Consider the following 15,303-nt stretch of genomic DNA (forward strand, 5'->3'; position numbering starts at 1 on the left):
CTGAAAACGTGACGTCGGAGGTCATGTGATGATCAGGAAAAAGATGCCGCCACAGTGCCCTCTGCAGATGCCGCCACACCACCCCCCATCAGTAGATAGCTCCATTGGGGCTCCCTCTAGGAGTGGATTCCCCAGCCAGAGCGTTGCTGACGCTTTGGCCAGGGATTTCTCTACTGGAGGAGCCCCGGACGTCACTGTCCATACACAGTGACGTCAGGAGATCCTCCTGGACCGGTATGTGATGCCTGGGGCAACCCCAGAGCCTGTGTCCCAGAGCAGAGCACTAGTATAGGCTCTGCTCTGGAACTCTGGGGAATCCACAGACATCAGTGTCCATATATGGACAGTTATGTCAGGGGCTTGCCCAGAGCTGAAGTTCTGCAGTAGAGCCGCTTCTAGCACTCCGCCTGGGATTCCAGCTCTGATCCTGACATCACTGTTCACATATGGACAGAGATGTCATGGGCAACCCCAGAGCAGGAGTCCCAGGCAGCGCGCTAGTAGCGCTCCTACTGGGACTCCAGCTGTGCTCCTGACATCACTGTCCAGCTCTGGGGAAGCCCTAGACAATCGCTGTCCATATGTCGCAGATGTCAGGGAATTCCACAGAGTCCCAGGGCAGAGCCTATACTAGCGGTTCCGTGGGCCGGAAATGACAGCCTCAAGGGCGGCGTGCTTGAGACCCCTGATCTATGAGGTGGATGCGCTCATTAAAAGAATACATCTTAAGACCAAACTGTCACAAACCTGTGTCGCCAAACAATATGGAGTCTAATTCTCGCTGCTTCTGCAATGTTTTCTCCTTTTCCTTTTTCAGTCTCTTATCCTTTTCTCTCTGCCGCTCCTCCTCTTGCTCTCCCTCCAGTATGACCCTCAGGGTCTTCTCTTCTGCGTCATATAATGCACTACGCTTGTGCACCATTGATCGAAGCCTTATTATGTGATTTGTGAATGTTTCTTCAGCAGACAGTGGTGGACAGACGCCTGAAAACAAAACAGGTTAATGATTAGTTGTAATAAAAGATTCTCACTGGCAAACACAGCACTTGATCTAAGAGTTACCCAATGTAATCATCACATTGAATATTTAACCCCTTCCCACTGCTTGCATTCTGGGCCCTAATGACCAGGCCATTTTTTACATTTTTCCATTGTCACATTCGCAGAGCTATAACTTTTTTATTTTTGCGTCGACACATCTGTACAAGATCTTGTTTTTTGCGGGACAAGTTGTACTTTTTAATAGCACCATTTTGGGGTAGATATAATTTATTCATTAACTTTTATTAACTTTTTTGGGGGGTGGATAGAAGAAAACCTGAAATTTCACCACTCTTTTTTGCGCCCTAAATCTACGTTGTTTACCGTGTGGTATAAACAACACCACAACTTTATTCAACGGGTTGTTACAATTGCAAAGATACCAAATTTGTATAGATTTTGTATGTTTTACTACTTACACAGTAAAAACACTTCTTTTTCAAACTTATTTGTTCTTGCGTCTCCATATCTGAAGAGCCATAACGGTTTTATTGTTCCGCCGACGCAGTTGTATGAGGGCTTTTTTGTTGCGGGACAACTTGTAGTTTTTATTGGTACCATTTTGGAGTAGATGCGACTTTTTGATCACTTTTTATCACATTTTTTTAAAGTCAGGATTAACAGAAAACAGCAATTTTTCCATTGTTTTTTATTTTATTTTTTTACGGCGTTCACCGTGCGGGTTAAATAATGTAACAGCTTTATAGTTGGGGGTCGTTACGGACGCGGCGATAACAAATGTGTAACTTTTTTGCTTCATTGTGTTTTTTTTAATAGTAAAGCATTTTGTAAGGGGAAAAAGTGGGTTTTTCATTTTTTTATTACCTTTATTCAACTTATTTTACTTTTATACTAGTCCCACTAGGGGACTTCACTATGCGATCCTCCGATCGCTATTATAATACCGGCATGACTTAGCAGGCATTTACTACGGGCAGACCTGGGGGCCTTTATTAGGCCCACGGCTGCCATCGGAGACACAGACACTCGGCGATCTTATCAGTGGGAGAGAGAGGGAGCTCCCTCCCCCTCTCCAAAACCACTCAGATGCGGTGCACGCTATTCAGCACCGCATCTGAAGGGTTAAACGGGTGAGATCGATACTAATATCGATCTCACCCGGTCTAGCAGGGACGCCCCCAGCCCTCAGCTACCTCTGGCAGCTGAGAGCAGGGAGATTTGACGGCTCCCTGCTCTGTTTACTTTATTCTAATGCAGCGCCATGGAATGGCGGCGCTGTAGAATAAAGCCCACTAATGACCGCCGTGAAAAGGCTTATCGGCGGTCATTAAGGGGTTAAAAGGTATTTCCATCAGCTTCACTTGCACCAATAAATTACAAGAGATTCCTATAATTCACAAAGAGGGAGTATCATTTGTAAGAATCACAAGACCTGGGTCCCTGAGAAGTAATATCGTCAGGTAAAATCCATTGTTACTATATCTTAACCCCTTCAGGACACAGCCTGTTTTGGCCTTCAGGACACAGCCAATTTTTTCAAATCTGACATGTTTCACTTTATGTGGTAATAACTTCGGAATGCTTTTACCTATCCAAGCGATTCTGAGATTGTTTTCTCGTGACACATTGGACTTTATGTTACTGGCAAAATTTGCTCGATACATTAAGTATTTAATTGTGAAAAACACCAAAATTTAGCGAAAAATTGCAAAAATTAGCATTTTTCTAAAATTATATGTATCTGCTTGTAAGACAGATGGTAATACCACACAAAATTGTTGCTAATTAACATCCCCCATATGTCTACTTTAGATTGGCATTGTTTTTTGAACATCCTTTTATTTTTCTAGGACGTTACAAGGCTTAGAACTTTAGCAGCAATTTCTCACATTTTCAAGAAACTTTCAAAAGGCTATTTTTACAGGGACCAGTTCAGTTGTGAAGTGGAATTTAGGGCCTTATATATTAGAAACCCTCAATAAGTCACCCCATTTTAAAAACTTCACCCCTCAAAGTATTCAAAACAGCATTTAGAAAGTTTCTTAACCCTTTAGATGTTTCACAGGAATTAAGGCAAAAATTCATTTTTCATCTATTTTTTTTGTAATGCAGAAAGTTTTACCAGAGAAACGCAACTCAATATCTATTGCCCAGATTCTGCAGTTTTTAGAAATATCCCACATGTGGCCCTAGTGCACTTATTGACTGAAGCACCGGCCTCAGAAACAAAGGAACACCTAGAGGATTTTGGGGCCTCCTTTTTTGTTAGAAAATATTTTAGGCACCATGTCGGGTCTGAAAGGCTCTTGCGGCGCCAAAACAGTGGAAATCCCCCAAAAGTGACCCCATTTCGGAAACTATACCCCTTGAGGAAATTATCTAGGGGTATAGTGAGCATTTTGACCCCGCCGGTTTTTTGGAGAAATTATTGGAACTAGGCCGTGAAAATGAAAATCTACATTCTTTCAAAGAAAATGTAGGTTTAGCTAATTTTTTCTAATTTCCACAAGGACTAAAAGGAGAAAATGCACCACTACATTTGTAAAGCAATTTCTCCAGAGTAAAACAATACCCCACATGTGGTAATAAACGGCTGTTTGGACACACGGCAGGGCTTAGAAGGGAAAGAGCGCCATTTGGCTTTTGCAGCTCAAATTTAGCAGGAATGGTTTGCGGAGACCACGTCGCATTTGCAAAGCCCCTAAGGGACGAAAACAGTGAAAACACCAAAAAAGTGACTCCATTTAGGAAACTACACCCCTTGAAGAATCCATCTAGGGGTGTAGTGAGCATTTTGAACCCACAGGGGTTTCATAGATTTTATTAGAATTGGGCAGTGAAAATAAAAAAAAATCCTTTTTCTTCAATAAGACGTAGTTTTAGCTGAAAATGTTTCATTTTCTCAACAAATAAATGAAAAAAAGCACCACAACATTTGTAAAGCAACTTCTCCTGTGTATGGCAATACCACATATGTGGTCATAAACGGCTGTTTGGGCACAGAGTAGGGCTCAGAAGGGAAGGAGCGCCATTTGGCTTTTGGAGTACAGATTTTGCTGGATTGGTTTCTGGGCGCTATGTCGCATTTGCAAAGTCCCTGTGGGACCAAAACAGTGGATCCCCCCCAGAAGTGACCCCATTTTGGAAACTACACCCCTCAAGGTATTCACTTAGGGGTGTAGTGAGCTTATTAACACCACAGGTGATTGGCAGAAATTGGTGTGCACTCGATGTTGCAGACTGATAATGGGATTTTTTTCTATAGATATGCCAATATGTGGCGCCCAGCTTGTGCCACTGGAGACACACACCCCAAAAATTGTTAAAAGGGTTCTCCCGGGTATGGCGATGCCATATATGTGGAAGTAAACTGCTGTTTGGGCACACTGTAGGGTTCAGAAGGGAGGTAGCGCCATTTGGCTTTTGGAGCGTGGATTTTGCTTGTAGTAGTTATGTATTGAGTCTTACTGGTGTTTCCGTTTATAATGTGCGGGTACATGTAAGCCGGGCGGAGTATATAAGGGGCATAGTCAGGTGGTATAGTGGGATAAACAAAAACAATAAAATAATCCATAGATGTGTGTTACGCTGTGACACAATCCTTTCTGCACAGGCCGGTGTCGCACTGATATATGGCGTCCTTTCTTATGCCCCTTTTGGTCCACACTCCGCACCTTTGCAGTTTGAGGAATTTTGCTGAGAAGTGTTGTCCTGGTATAATACGGGCACCGTCGCTTCCAGCAGATATGTTTGGACCCTCCCCTTCCTGGTTCCCTAATTTTAGGGGCCTTGATAATTCGCCACGTGAAACAGAAGAAATGTTCCCCTCGGGTCGGCACAACTGCATATTTTTATTTCCTTATTGGAGCCTTAACTAATTTTGTTTTTCATAGACGTAGTGGTATGAGGGCTGTTTTTTTGCGGGACAAGCTGTAGTTTTTATTGGTACCATTTTGGGGTACATGCGACTTTTTGATCACTTGTTATCCTTTTTTTTTGGGAGGCAAGGTGACCAAAAAACAGCAATTCTGACATTATTTTTTTAAATTCTTTTTATACAGCGTTCACCACCGTTATAAGTTACATGTTACCTTTATTCTGCGGGTCAGTCCGATTCCGGTGATACCTAATTTATAGCACTTTTTTATGTTTTACAACTTTTTGCACAATAAAATAACTTATGTAAAGAGAATGGATTTTTTTCTGTCGCCATGTTGTAAGAGCCATAAAGTTTTAATTTTTCCGTTGACGGAGCTGTATGAGGGCTTATTTTTAGCGAGACGAGTTATAGTTTTTATAGGTACCATTTTTGGATACATGCGACTTTTTGATCACTTTTTATTTCAATTTTTGGAAGACAAAGTGACCAAAAAATAGCAATTATGTCAGTATTTTTTAGTTTTTTTTTTACGGCGTTCACTGTGCGGAATAAATAACATAATATTTTTATAGTTCAGGTCGTTACGGTCGCAGCGATACAAAATATGTATGGCTTTATTATTTTTTTCAATAATAAATGACTTGATAAAGGAAAAAGGGCGATTGTGTTTTGTGTTATTATTTGAAACTTTTATTGTATTTTTACAACTTTTATTTTTACTTTTTTTACACTTTTCTTTAGTCCCACTAGGGGACTTGAAGGTCCAACTGTTTGTTTGATGTTCTAATACATTGCACTACCCATGTAGTGCAATGTATTAGAACTGTCAGTTGTTCACTGACAGCAAGCCAATCAGGCTCCGCCTCCGGGCGGGGCCTAATCGGCTAACGTAATGGCAGATAGGAAGCCTTTGTTAGGCTTCCGGTTGCCATAGCAATCGCCCCCCCCCCCCCCGCAACAATCGGCACCCGCAATCGCGTAGCGGGGTGCCGATGTTGCTATAACAACTTAAATGCGGCGGTCACTATTGACTGCCGCAATTAAGGGGTTAATCGGTTCGGATCACCGCTGTGATCCAACCCGATGTTTTCCCCCAGTACTAAGGCTGCTAGTAGCAGCCTGTACTGGGAGATGCCGGGCTGCGGGGAGCGTCTGTGTGCTCTGTTAGGAGCACACGTGGATTAACGGGCTGCAGGCACAACGACCAGCTTTGTAGCCCGTTAATCTACGTGGGGTGGTCGTGAAGGGGTTAATAAAGTAATACCTGGAAGAAGGTAAATAACGCATCTCGTACCTTTTCTTCCAGCAGCTTCTTTTCTCAGCTTCCGCAGTTTCTCCAAAGACATCCAGCATTTTTCTCACCCTTTTTGCTTCTTCCTCACCTCCCCAAGCACACGGTCAGCGGTAGCTTTAAGCTCTCGCTCCTGTAAAAGGCCAGAACATGATTAAGACACTAAAATCAATTGTGGGAAGTTTGAAGGAACATTCCAGTGAACATGAGCGGTAGATTTTCCTGTCAGTAAAAGGGAATGTTCACAAGCACTATTTACGGATGTAATTCAGGCGTTTTTTGCTGGAATTACGGCCGAAAATACTGCTAGAAAGCGTCGGCAAACATCTGCCCATTCATTTGAATGGGTCTTACGATGTTCTGTGCCGACGGTCATTTTTTTTGACGTGCCGCTGTCAAAAGACGGCGCGTAAAAAAGACGCCCGCGTCAAAGAAGTGCCCGTCACTTCTTGGGACGTAATTGGAGCCGTTTTCCATTGAGACCATAGAAAAACAGCTCCAATTACGTCCGTAATGGACGCTGCGAAAAACGCCTGCACATGCCATTACGTCTGAAATTCAAGAGCGGTTTTCTCCTGAAAACAGCTCAGTAATTTCAGCCGTAACGGACGTGCACGTGTGAACATACTCTAATACATGCGCCACTTGTGGAGAGAGAAAAGGGACCATAGTAACGCGCAAAGGTGCATATTGACCACTCTCTTCTTCCATAGAATACATGCAATGTGAATGGGCATGTAAAGGGTAGCAATTTGAGGGATAGATACGTATTAGGGTATTGCGTAACATACAATTCCCTAATAGACAAACTTAGAAAACATCCAAAACAGGAAAATATCCTTAAACCGTTCCTGGATTATGTGAATGAAAATAAAATTCTGTGGCTTCAGCTGTGATAGAAAAAAACCCTGTTTCCAGTAACGGTCCATTTACATGTTGCGGTTGAGGTTTGGTAAGAACTGCATAAAAACTGATACATTTTTCTTTGCGGTTGATGAAAAAAAACGCAAGCACATGAAAAAAAAACACAAATCACAGAAGAAAAGCATGCGTTTTTTTTCTCTCAACGCAGTTCAAACCGCACCTCAATGTCTGAAGGGGCCCTAAACCAGATACTGAAACGGTTCGTACTTTTAGTTCATTCACATCTGCGTCGGAGGTTCAGTTAGGGGCCTCCGTCGAACATCTGGCAGATTACCGGAAACAATAGTGCAGCATGCTGCGCTATTTCCTCCAGTAAAACCACGGACACCCAAACGGAACCCATTAAAGTCAATGGGTTTCATCAGCCGATGGTATCCGTGGTGCAACAGAACCGTCACTTTCGGTTTTCCCTCTGACGGAGCAGAACAACAGAAACCCACAATGCAGGTGTGTACATAGCCTTAGGCCATGCTCACATCGGTGTCCGAGGCTCCGTTAGAAGCCGGTCACAGATTCCATTGTTTCTGCCTGACATAAAAGCGCAGCAAAAGCGACAGACACAATGACGGCACTGCCACAGAACCTATTAAAAGTAATGTGTTCCACCGGGAGCCATGTGTGTCCGACATGCGACAGATCCAGCGCTTCTGTTTTTCTGTTCCTATCAAGAAACAGACTAATGGAAAATCTAGCGCAGATGTAAACAGAGCCTTAGCAAGAGATTGACACTCACCCGTTTCTTCTCCTCTACCTTCTGGATACACTGCATTCTCCACAAGTCAATGCCGGCCTCCCTCTCTGCAGAACGCTCTGTTGCTGCCTTTTCTTCCTCCTCTTCTGCTATTCTCCTGCGCTGCCAGCGAAGCCTTTTCCTGCGCACTCCATCCAGTTTCCTCTTTACACCCTGGATATATCCAGGCTTCTCCAGCTCCTTCATTCTTCTCTCTAGATCTACCCGTACATCAGCTGCTTTTTTATAATCACATGTCCGTGGTTCTCCTTCCTTGTTGCTTTCAAGGCCTGGCACAAGGAATCTAGTTGTGACACCAATCGAAGGGCACCATGTATCAGCCCACGTGCGTCTGCTATCGAGTAGGCCCGAACTGCATCAGTCTTGGATGGAGGTTTCTTTCTGCGACATGATAAAAAGCTGGAAAGCCACTGCACAAAGACCTCTTTATCTGCAGGCCCACCTTTATCTATATCAGATTTCCTATCTAAATGCATGAAGTGGTCCTCAATGTGAGTGGTGGGAGTAGGCTCGGAAAAAAATGGGCTACCTTGATGCAGCAACAAGTTTGGGTCTCTTCGCCCATCTGGCACCTCATTATGAGGAAAAGGAGAATCAAGTTCAAAACGTCTACCACCAGACATTCTCGTAGGCATAATAGGATCCAGATCTGGTCTTCTATCTTGGTGTATGATAGACTGCTGCTGGCTGAGAAGATGGTGTGGATGATTTCCCAGTCTCTGGAGCCTGGAGACCTCCAAATCACCCTCCTCATGAGATCCACTAAAAACAGGACCTACCGGCGAGTGGAGAGCGTATGAAGGATTGGAGAGACTTCCATGAAGAGGAGGTAAATGATAGTGGCCTTGTTGTGGGTCATTAATATAAGGAGTGTTTTGTGTGTGTGCGGGCTGTAATTGTGGGGAGTATTGCTGGAGGCCTGGAGATGGTGCCCTGTAGCTGAACGTCTCAGGCACTGCTGGGGTGTTCAGATTATATATCCCGGCCTGGGAATCTGCACAAGACATACCACGTTGGGCCCCTTCATCTTGGTATGTGTGTTGCAGATTACTTCTGTTGTGGGGGAGGTCATGATGGAAACCTGCAGGCTGGGGGCCACTAAGAGGACCACTTGATCGGGAATCACATTGCTTTGCCATACCAGAGTACGGAGATATTGCTGGATTAGGACCTGTAGAACTGCTCGGACCACCGTGATGGAATAAGTCGGGCTGATAAGCGCCATGCTCACTCCTAGGCGGTGGCCTTTCTGAGTACATAGCGTCACTGGATATATGTTGGACCCCTTCACGGTCCTGTATACTAGACTGTCGCTCTCCTGGCTGGTAGTATATATTTTTGTGGTCCCCTTCACGGTGCTGTATACTAGACTGTCGCTCTCCTGACTGGTAGTATATATTTTTGTGGTCCCCTTCACGGTCCTGTATACTAGACTGTCACTCTCCTGACTGGTAGTATATATTTTCGTGGCTGTTTCGCCGCTGAGCCACGTCTTGACTTTCTCCTCTGTGGTCAGATACATTCTCTCGCGAACTTCCCTGATGAGACATAGCAGAGGTCTCAGCTCTATCAGCAGGTCTCATTTGATGGGGTCTCCCTTGGAAGGCGGCCTCTGGAGTCTGAGCATGAAGCGACTGTGGAGTGGCATTATATTGTATCGCACCCTGTAGTAGCTCGGGTGCCCTTTGCTGTGAAGTGTCTGGGAGGGAGCCATCGTTCCGTATAATGGCTGGCTGCAGAGGACCATGGTGAGGTATGCCAGGCCTCGTACCTCCATGTGGGAATAGTTGTGGCCGCAGAGGTCCATGCTGCGATATACCCCGGGGACCTCCACGTTGTTGCGGCTCATGACCGTGATACTCATGCTGTGTAAAATCTAAGTGGCCCTCCCTCTGCTCCGAGCCATCCTGTGGCAAAAAACCAGGCCACCCGACTTCATGAGGCGACCTAGTCTCCCTGTCAGCTCTGCGCCGCCGTCCGGATAGAATACACGGGGGAGCGCCCCTCTATGCTGCGGCCCCTCATGACTGAACCTCGGTTGTAGCGGCAGCGGGTGGTTAGCAAAGCTCGGTCTATCCCGCGTCCCATTTTCTGCCGGCCGCGGCCTTCTCTCCATGACAACAAGGAAGATAGCGAAACCAAGTACATCCGAAGCCTTAAGGGGATTTGCAATAGCGACACCTTCCGGATAGGAGGAAACATCACCAGCGGCTCGTGTTACTGCGAGCGAATAGCGATGCATTGTGTGACCACCAGTGTTGCATTCCCGGTGACTCTACTGTAATCTTAAAATGTGCTTTACCTGCTTCATACTGCATAATATTAACTCACTTTTATTCCTTATTTTACTCAACGTGGGTGAAAGAACAGGTAGCATCAATACCAGGCCTGGTGCACATCCTGAACTAAGACCGATCTTACTTCTAGGGGAGAATATTTCAATACATTGATGCAGTGGCGGATTATCATATGAGCAGTTCCGGCGGCCGCCCGGGGCCCACGGCTCCCATGGCCGCCCGGATCCCATGGCCCCCCGAACCGCACATAATTTTAAAAAAGCTACATTGCAGCGCGCTAGCGCCGCTAATGGGGAGAAGGGGCGGGCTGAGAGTGAATAAGGCCGCACCGTCCACCCTGCTGCCTTTATGAGGGGGCGGCGGCGCAACTGAAACCAGCCGCCGCCATCCCGTCCTGCACTAATTCTACCTGCGTCTATAGAACGCAGGTACAATTACATGCATATTAACTGAATGGCCGGGTACGTTCCGTGCCCGACCATTCAGCACCTTACAATGACCCTGATTGGCAGGGCAGAATGAGATGTCCCACCAATCAGCGCCTTTTAACTTGTTGAAAGGCGCTGATGGGCGTGGGAAGTCATTCTGCCCTGCCAATCTGCGCCTTTTAACGACACAAGCGGCGCGATGGCGTCGCTCAGCCCCAGCAGACATGCTCAGAAGAGAGCAGGCCTGCATTGACACAGGACGGTGTGGGAACGGGATCACGGTGAGTATGTAAATTTTGTTTTCAACTAAAAAGTGTGGACGGCATTATATACAGGAGGGGGGTCTGTATCTGGGGCACAATCTACAGGGCAGGCTTTATGTGGGACACAATTTACAGGGGAGGCTTTATGTGGGACACCATCTACAGGGGGCTTTTTGTGGGACACAATCTACAGGGGGACTATATGTAGGGCACTATATACAGGGTGCGCTATATGTAGAGCGCAATCTACAGGGGGCTATATGTGGGGCAAAATCTACAGGGGAGGCTTTATGTGGGACACAATCTACAGGGGGACTATATGTAGGGCACTATATACAGGGGTAGCTATATCTAGAGCGCTATCTTCAGGGGGCTATATGTGGGGCACTATCTACAGGGGGCACTATGGCGGCACTATCTACAGGGAGCACTATGTATGTGTGTGGGTCACAGTGTATGGTGCTATTATAATCAGGGACACAGTGTATGGCGTTATTATAATTAGAGGTGCAGTGTATGGTAATATTATATATAGGGACGTATTGTGCGGCACCATGATAACTTTATCTTTGTTTATAGATGCAGAAATGTTTGAAAAGTGAGAAGCCCAAGACATCTGAGCGGAAGAAATGGGTCGTGGCCAGGAGAAGTCATAGAGGTCTGGACCGGATGGAGAAGAAAAAAGAAGAACCAGAATCTGAAATGAAGTCACCGGTAAGTCACTTAATGAAAATTTTTATTCTACCTCTAATCAGTACTGTAGTCACTGTATGATCTGCAGCGAGATGATGGGTGGTATGATATTTTTTGGGGGGAAACAGCAACTCACAGCATATCGTTACCATTGTTTGGGCCATGCTGGGAGCTGTAGTTTTATCCATACAAAACTATACAGCAGGGGTTGCACTAAATTGAGCTATATTTGTGCTGGTGCTGTATTTATGTACTGAGCTTGGTTCTGGGGATGTATATATGTACTTGGCTCGGTTCTGGGGCTTAATTTATGTACTGAGCTTGGTTCTGGGGCTGTATTTATGTACTGAGATTGGTTCTGGGGCTGTATATTTGTACTGAGATTGGTTCTGGTGTTGTATATATGTAGTGAGCTTTGTTCTAGTGCTGTATATATGTACTGAGCTTGGTTGTGGTACTGTATATATGTACTCAGCTTGGTTCTGGTATTGTATTTATGTGCTGAGCTTGGTTCTGGTACACTGTTTCCGTAAGTCCCATACAGCTGAATGGTAGTTACGGAAACAGCGTGCTCGCATTCTACGCTGCTTCCCTAACTGCCATTCACTACTATGAGTTACGGAAAGTTCATGGTCAGGAAGTGGCCGAGAGGCAGCGATAGCAGAAAGAGGTAGAACAGGGTTTAGGGGGCCCGATTTTAGAGATAGATGTGAGTCCCACCTCTGGGAACTGCACCTATCTGACAGGATCCACAGGATATGTCATAAATTTCCCTCTCGGGAAAACCCCTTTAAAGTGGAAATAAACTTCTAAAAAACGTCTGACATATCATAATGACATGTCAGAAGTTTTGATTGGTGGTGGTCCGAGCACTGAGATGACAGGTGACCGCTGTGCCACTTAGTTTCTGATCTGCTTTTCTCAGAAAGCCGAGCAAGCGGTGTACGGACGTACACCACTCTGACAAATGCCGATCAGTAGCGAAGCGGCGCAGCATTCAATCATGCCTCCTCACTTTAGCGATCGGTGGGGGTCTCAGTGCTCGAACCTCCCACCGATTAAAAGTTCTGACATATCACTATAACATGTTAAAAGTTTAGTTACACTTTAAAGAGAGGTGTTATCATTTTTTTTATTATTATTATTTTTTATTTTTTTTTTAAATAAAACAGTCTATCAGTGTGTTTGGTGCAGCTTTCTAAATACTTTTTTTTATTAAAAATGATTTTTACTTTTTGAGATACAACTGCTTTATATCCTGAATACAGAGCAGCTGTATCTAGTGCTAAAACATGTATCCGTCAGGTCAGTGGCACTGACGGGTACAGTGTCAGCGGCTTGGGGGGTTGAATTGCGTCTGAGGGGGAAGGAGGGGGCCCAAGTTGTGTCAACAGCCCGGGGCCCATGGTACACTTAATCTGCTACTGCATTGATGTATGGAAGCACAGAGAGCCTACGGCGCTGCAGTATGTAGCCAGGAAAAGCACCTGGGCCCTGGTAAGGACAGATTCACACAGAGCAGAAACGCTGCGGACTTGTGCATGATAAATCTGCAGCGGATTACAGGGCCAGCCATGTTATATGACATTTAAACAAAGCTCATCTACATGCTGCAAAGTTTATCCACAGAAATTGACCTGCGGAGTGTATTTTAGAATCCTCAGCATGTCAATGTTCACCTCTTTTAAATGTAGAGGGGTGAAGTCCGCAGCATGCAGTGTGCCGGGAATTCGCTGTAAAATCTGAAGGTGGATATTTCTGCCACTTGCTGATTTACCCAGAAACACTTTGGTCTAAGGAAACGCTCTTTAATTCATCAATTAATCTCATAGGCTAAAACGAATTGAAAAGCAGCCTCACACTTAGGGTATGTTCACACGACAGCGTCCATAACGGCTGAAATTACGGGGATGTTTTCAGGAGGAAACATCCCCGTAATTTCAGCCGTAATGGCATGTGCAGGCGCTTGAACGCCGCGTCCATTACGGACGTAATTTGTTCTGCTTTTCATTGGAGTCAATGAATAACGGCTCCAATTACGCCCAAAGAAGTGACAGGTCACTTCTTTGACGCGGGCGTCTATTTACGCGCCGTCATTTGACAGCGGCGCGTAAATATACGCCTCGTGTGAACAGACAAACGTCAGCCCATTGCTTTCAATGGGCAGATGTTTGTCAACGCTATCGAGGCACTTTTTTCGGACGTAATTCGGGGCAAAAACGCCCAAATTTCGTCCGTAATTAGTGTGTGTGAACATACCCTAAGGCTGGGTTCACACACCCTATTTACGGACGTAATTCAGGCGTTTTAGCCTCGAATTACGTCCGAAAATACGGCTTTAAAGCGTAGGCAAACATCTGCCCATTCATTTGAATGGGTTTTACAATGTTCTGTGCCGACGGTAATTTTTTTTACGCGCTGCTGTCAAAATACGGCGCGTAAAAAAGATGCCCGCGTCAAAGAAGTTCCTGTCACTTCTTGAGACGTAATTGGAGCCGTTTTCCATTGAGACCATAGAAAAACAGCTCCAATTACGTCCGTAATGGACGCAGCGAAAAACGCCTGCACATGCCATTACGTCTGAAATTCCGGAGCTGTTTTCTCCTGAACATACCCTCAGGGCTCATGCACACAGCCGCGTTTTTCGTCAGTGTGCTATCCGGATTTTTTTGCACACCAACCCCTTCATTTCTATGGGCTATGCACACATCACGTTTTTTTACAGATCCATTGTTCAGTTTCACAAATTATAGATCACGTCCTATCCTTGTCCATTTTTATAGATCTATGCCACCATTCAAGTTAATTGGTCTCCGAAACTAATAGGCAGCACATGTAAGATAGGAAAACACCTAGGAAATCCGATCACATGACTTTCCTAAGGCCTCATGCACACTTCCATCACCGTTTTTCACGGATCCGTGTGTCCGTTATCTGATGAGTGTGGTTCCCGTGTGTACACTTCCGTGTTTCCGTTTCCGAGCGCCTCGCATAGTAATCACTGTCCAACGGTAGTCACTGTAAAGGGTGCTGAAAGAGTTAAGTGCTGGATAGAGAGAAGGAGGTAAGAGATAAGGGGAGACCCAGCAGGCTGGCAGGCATTGAAATGTCACAAAACAATACAAATTTGCGGTTAAGCAAAAGAGAGAGAAGTGCCTTTATTTCCAGCCGGCTATAGTAATAGGTATATGTTAAAAAATAACTTTTATTATTTAGGATTAAATGTAACTAGGACAACATAAACAATGTTTAACCCCTTCCCGACATTTGCCGTACATGTACGTCATGGAAAGCATTGACTTCCCGCAAAATGCCGTACATGTACGTCAAATGTTTGGCACCGGCTCAGAAACTGAGTCGGTGCCATCATCACCGGATCTCAGCTGTATCTTACAGCTGACATCCGACTGTAACGGCGGGGACCGAAATTAGCTTCGATCCCCGCCATTAACCCCTTAAGTGCAGCGCACAAACGCGATCGCTGCACTTAAGGTGTTTGCAGCTCATCGGAGCCCCAGCAATGAAATTGCCGGGGTTCCAGTGGCTGCAATGGCAACCGGAGGCCTAATCCTGGCCTCCCGGTCTGCCTAGCACCGAAGCCGGTCAAGATCCGCCCGGCGGCGGAGCCTGATCGGCTTCCGTAGCTGCCGGCAAGATGGCGCCGGGTCAGGAGCTGATCCGGCGTCATCAGCGGTGGAAGTCAGCTGTACTGTACAGCTGACATCCACCTGTAACGGCAGGAACCGGAGCTAGCTCCGATCCCTGCCATTAACC

General features: G+C 45.6%; 1 protein-coding gene across 1 annotated transcript in view; it reads right to left on the reverse strand.

The window, feature by feature from the left end:
• Positions 1–9,990, reverse strand: part of LOC142749807 (programmed cell death protein 7-like) — a 31,441-nt gene extending 21,451 nt beyond the window's left edge. Inside the window, exons 1-3 of the mRNA XM_075858278.1 lie at positions 7,831–9,990; positions 6,177–6,306; positions 748–984 (exon numbers count right to left, since the gene is read on the reverse strand). Of these exons, the coding sequence (XP_075714393.1) occupies positions 748–984; positions 6,177–6,228 (289 nt within the window). The 5' untranslated portion in view covers positions 6,229–6,306; positions 7,831–9,990. The remainder of the gene's footprint in view (positions 1–747; positions 985–6,176; positions 6,307–7,830) is intronic.
• Between the last annotated feature and the right edge of the window lie 5,313 nt (positions 9,991–15,303).

Source organism: Rhinoderma darwinii, chromosome 3 (genome assembly GCF_050947455.1).
Source record: "Rhinoderma darwinii isolate aRhiDar2 chromosome 3, aRhiDar2.hap1, whole genome shotgun sequence".
Classification (NCBI taxonomy): domain Eukaryota; kingdom Metazoa; phylum Chordata; class Amphibia; order Anura; family Rhinodermatidae; genus Rhinoderma; species Rhinoderma darwinii.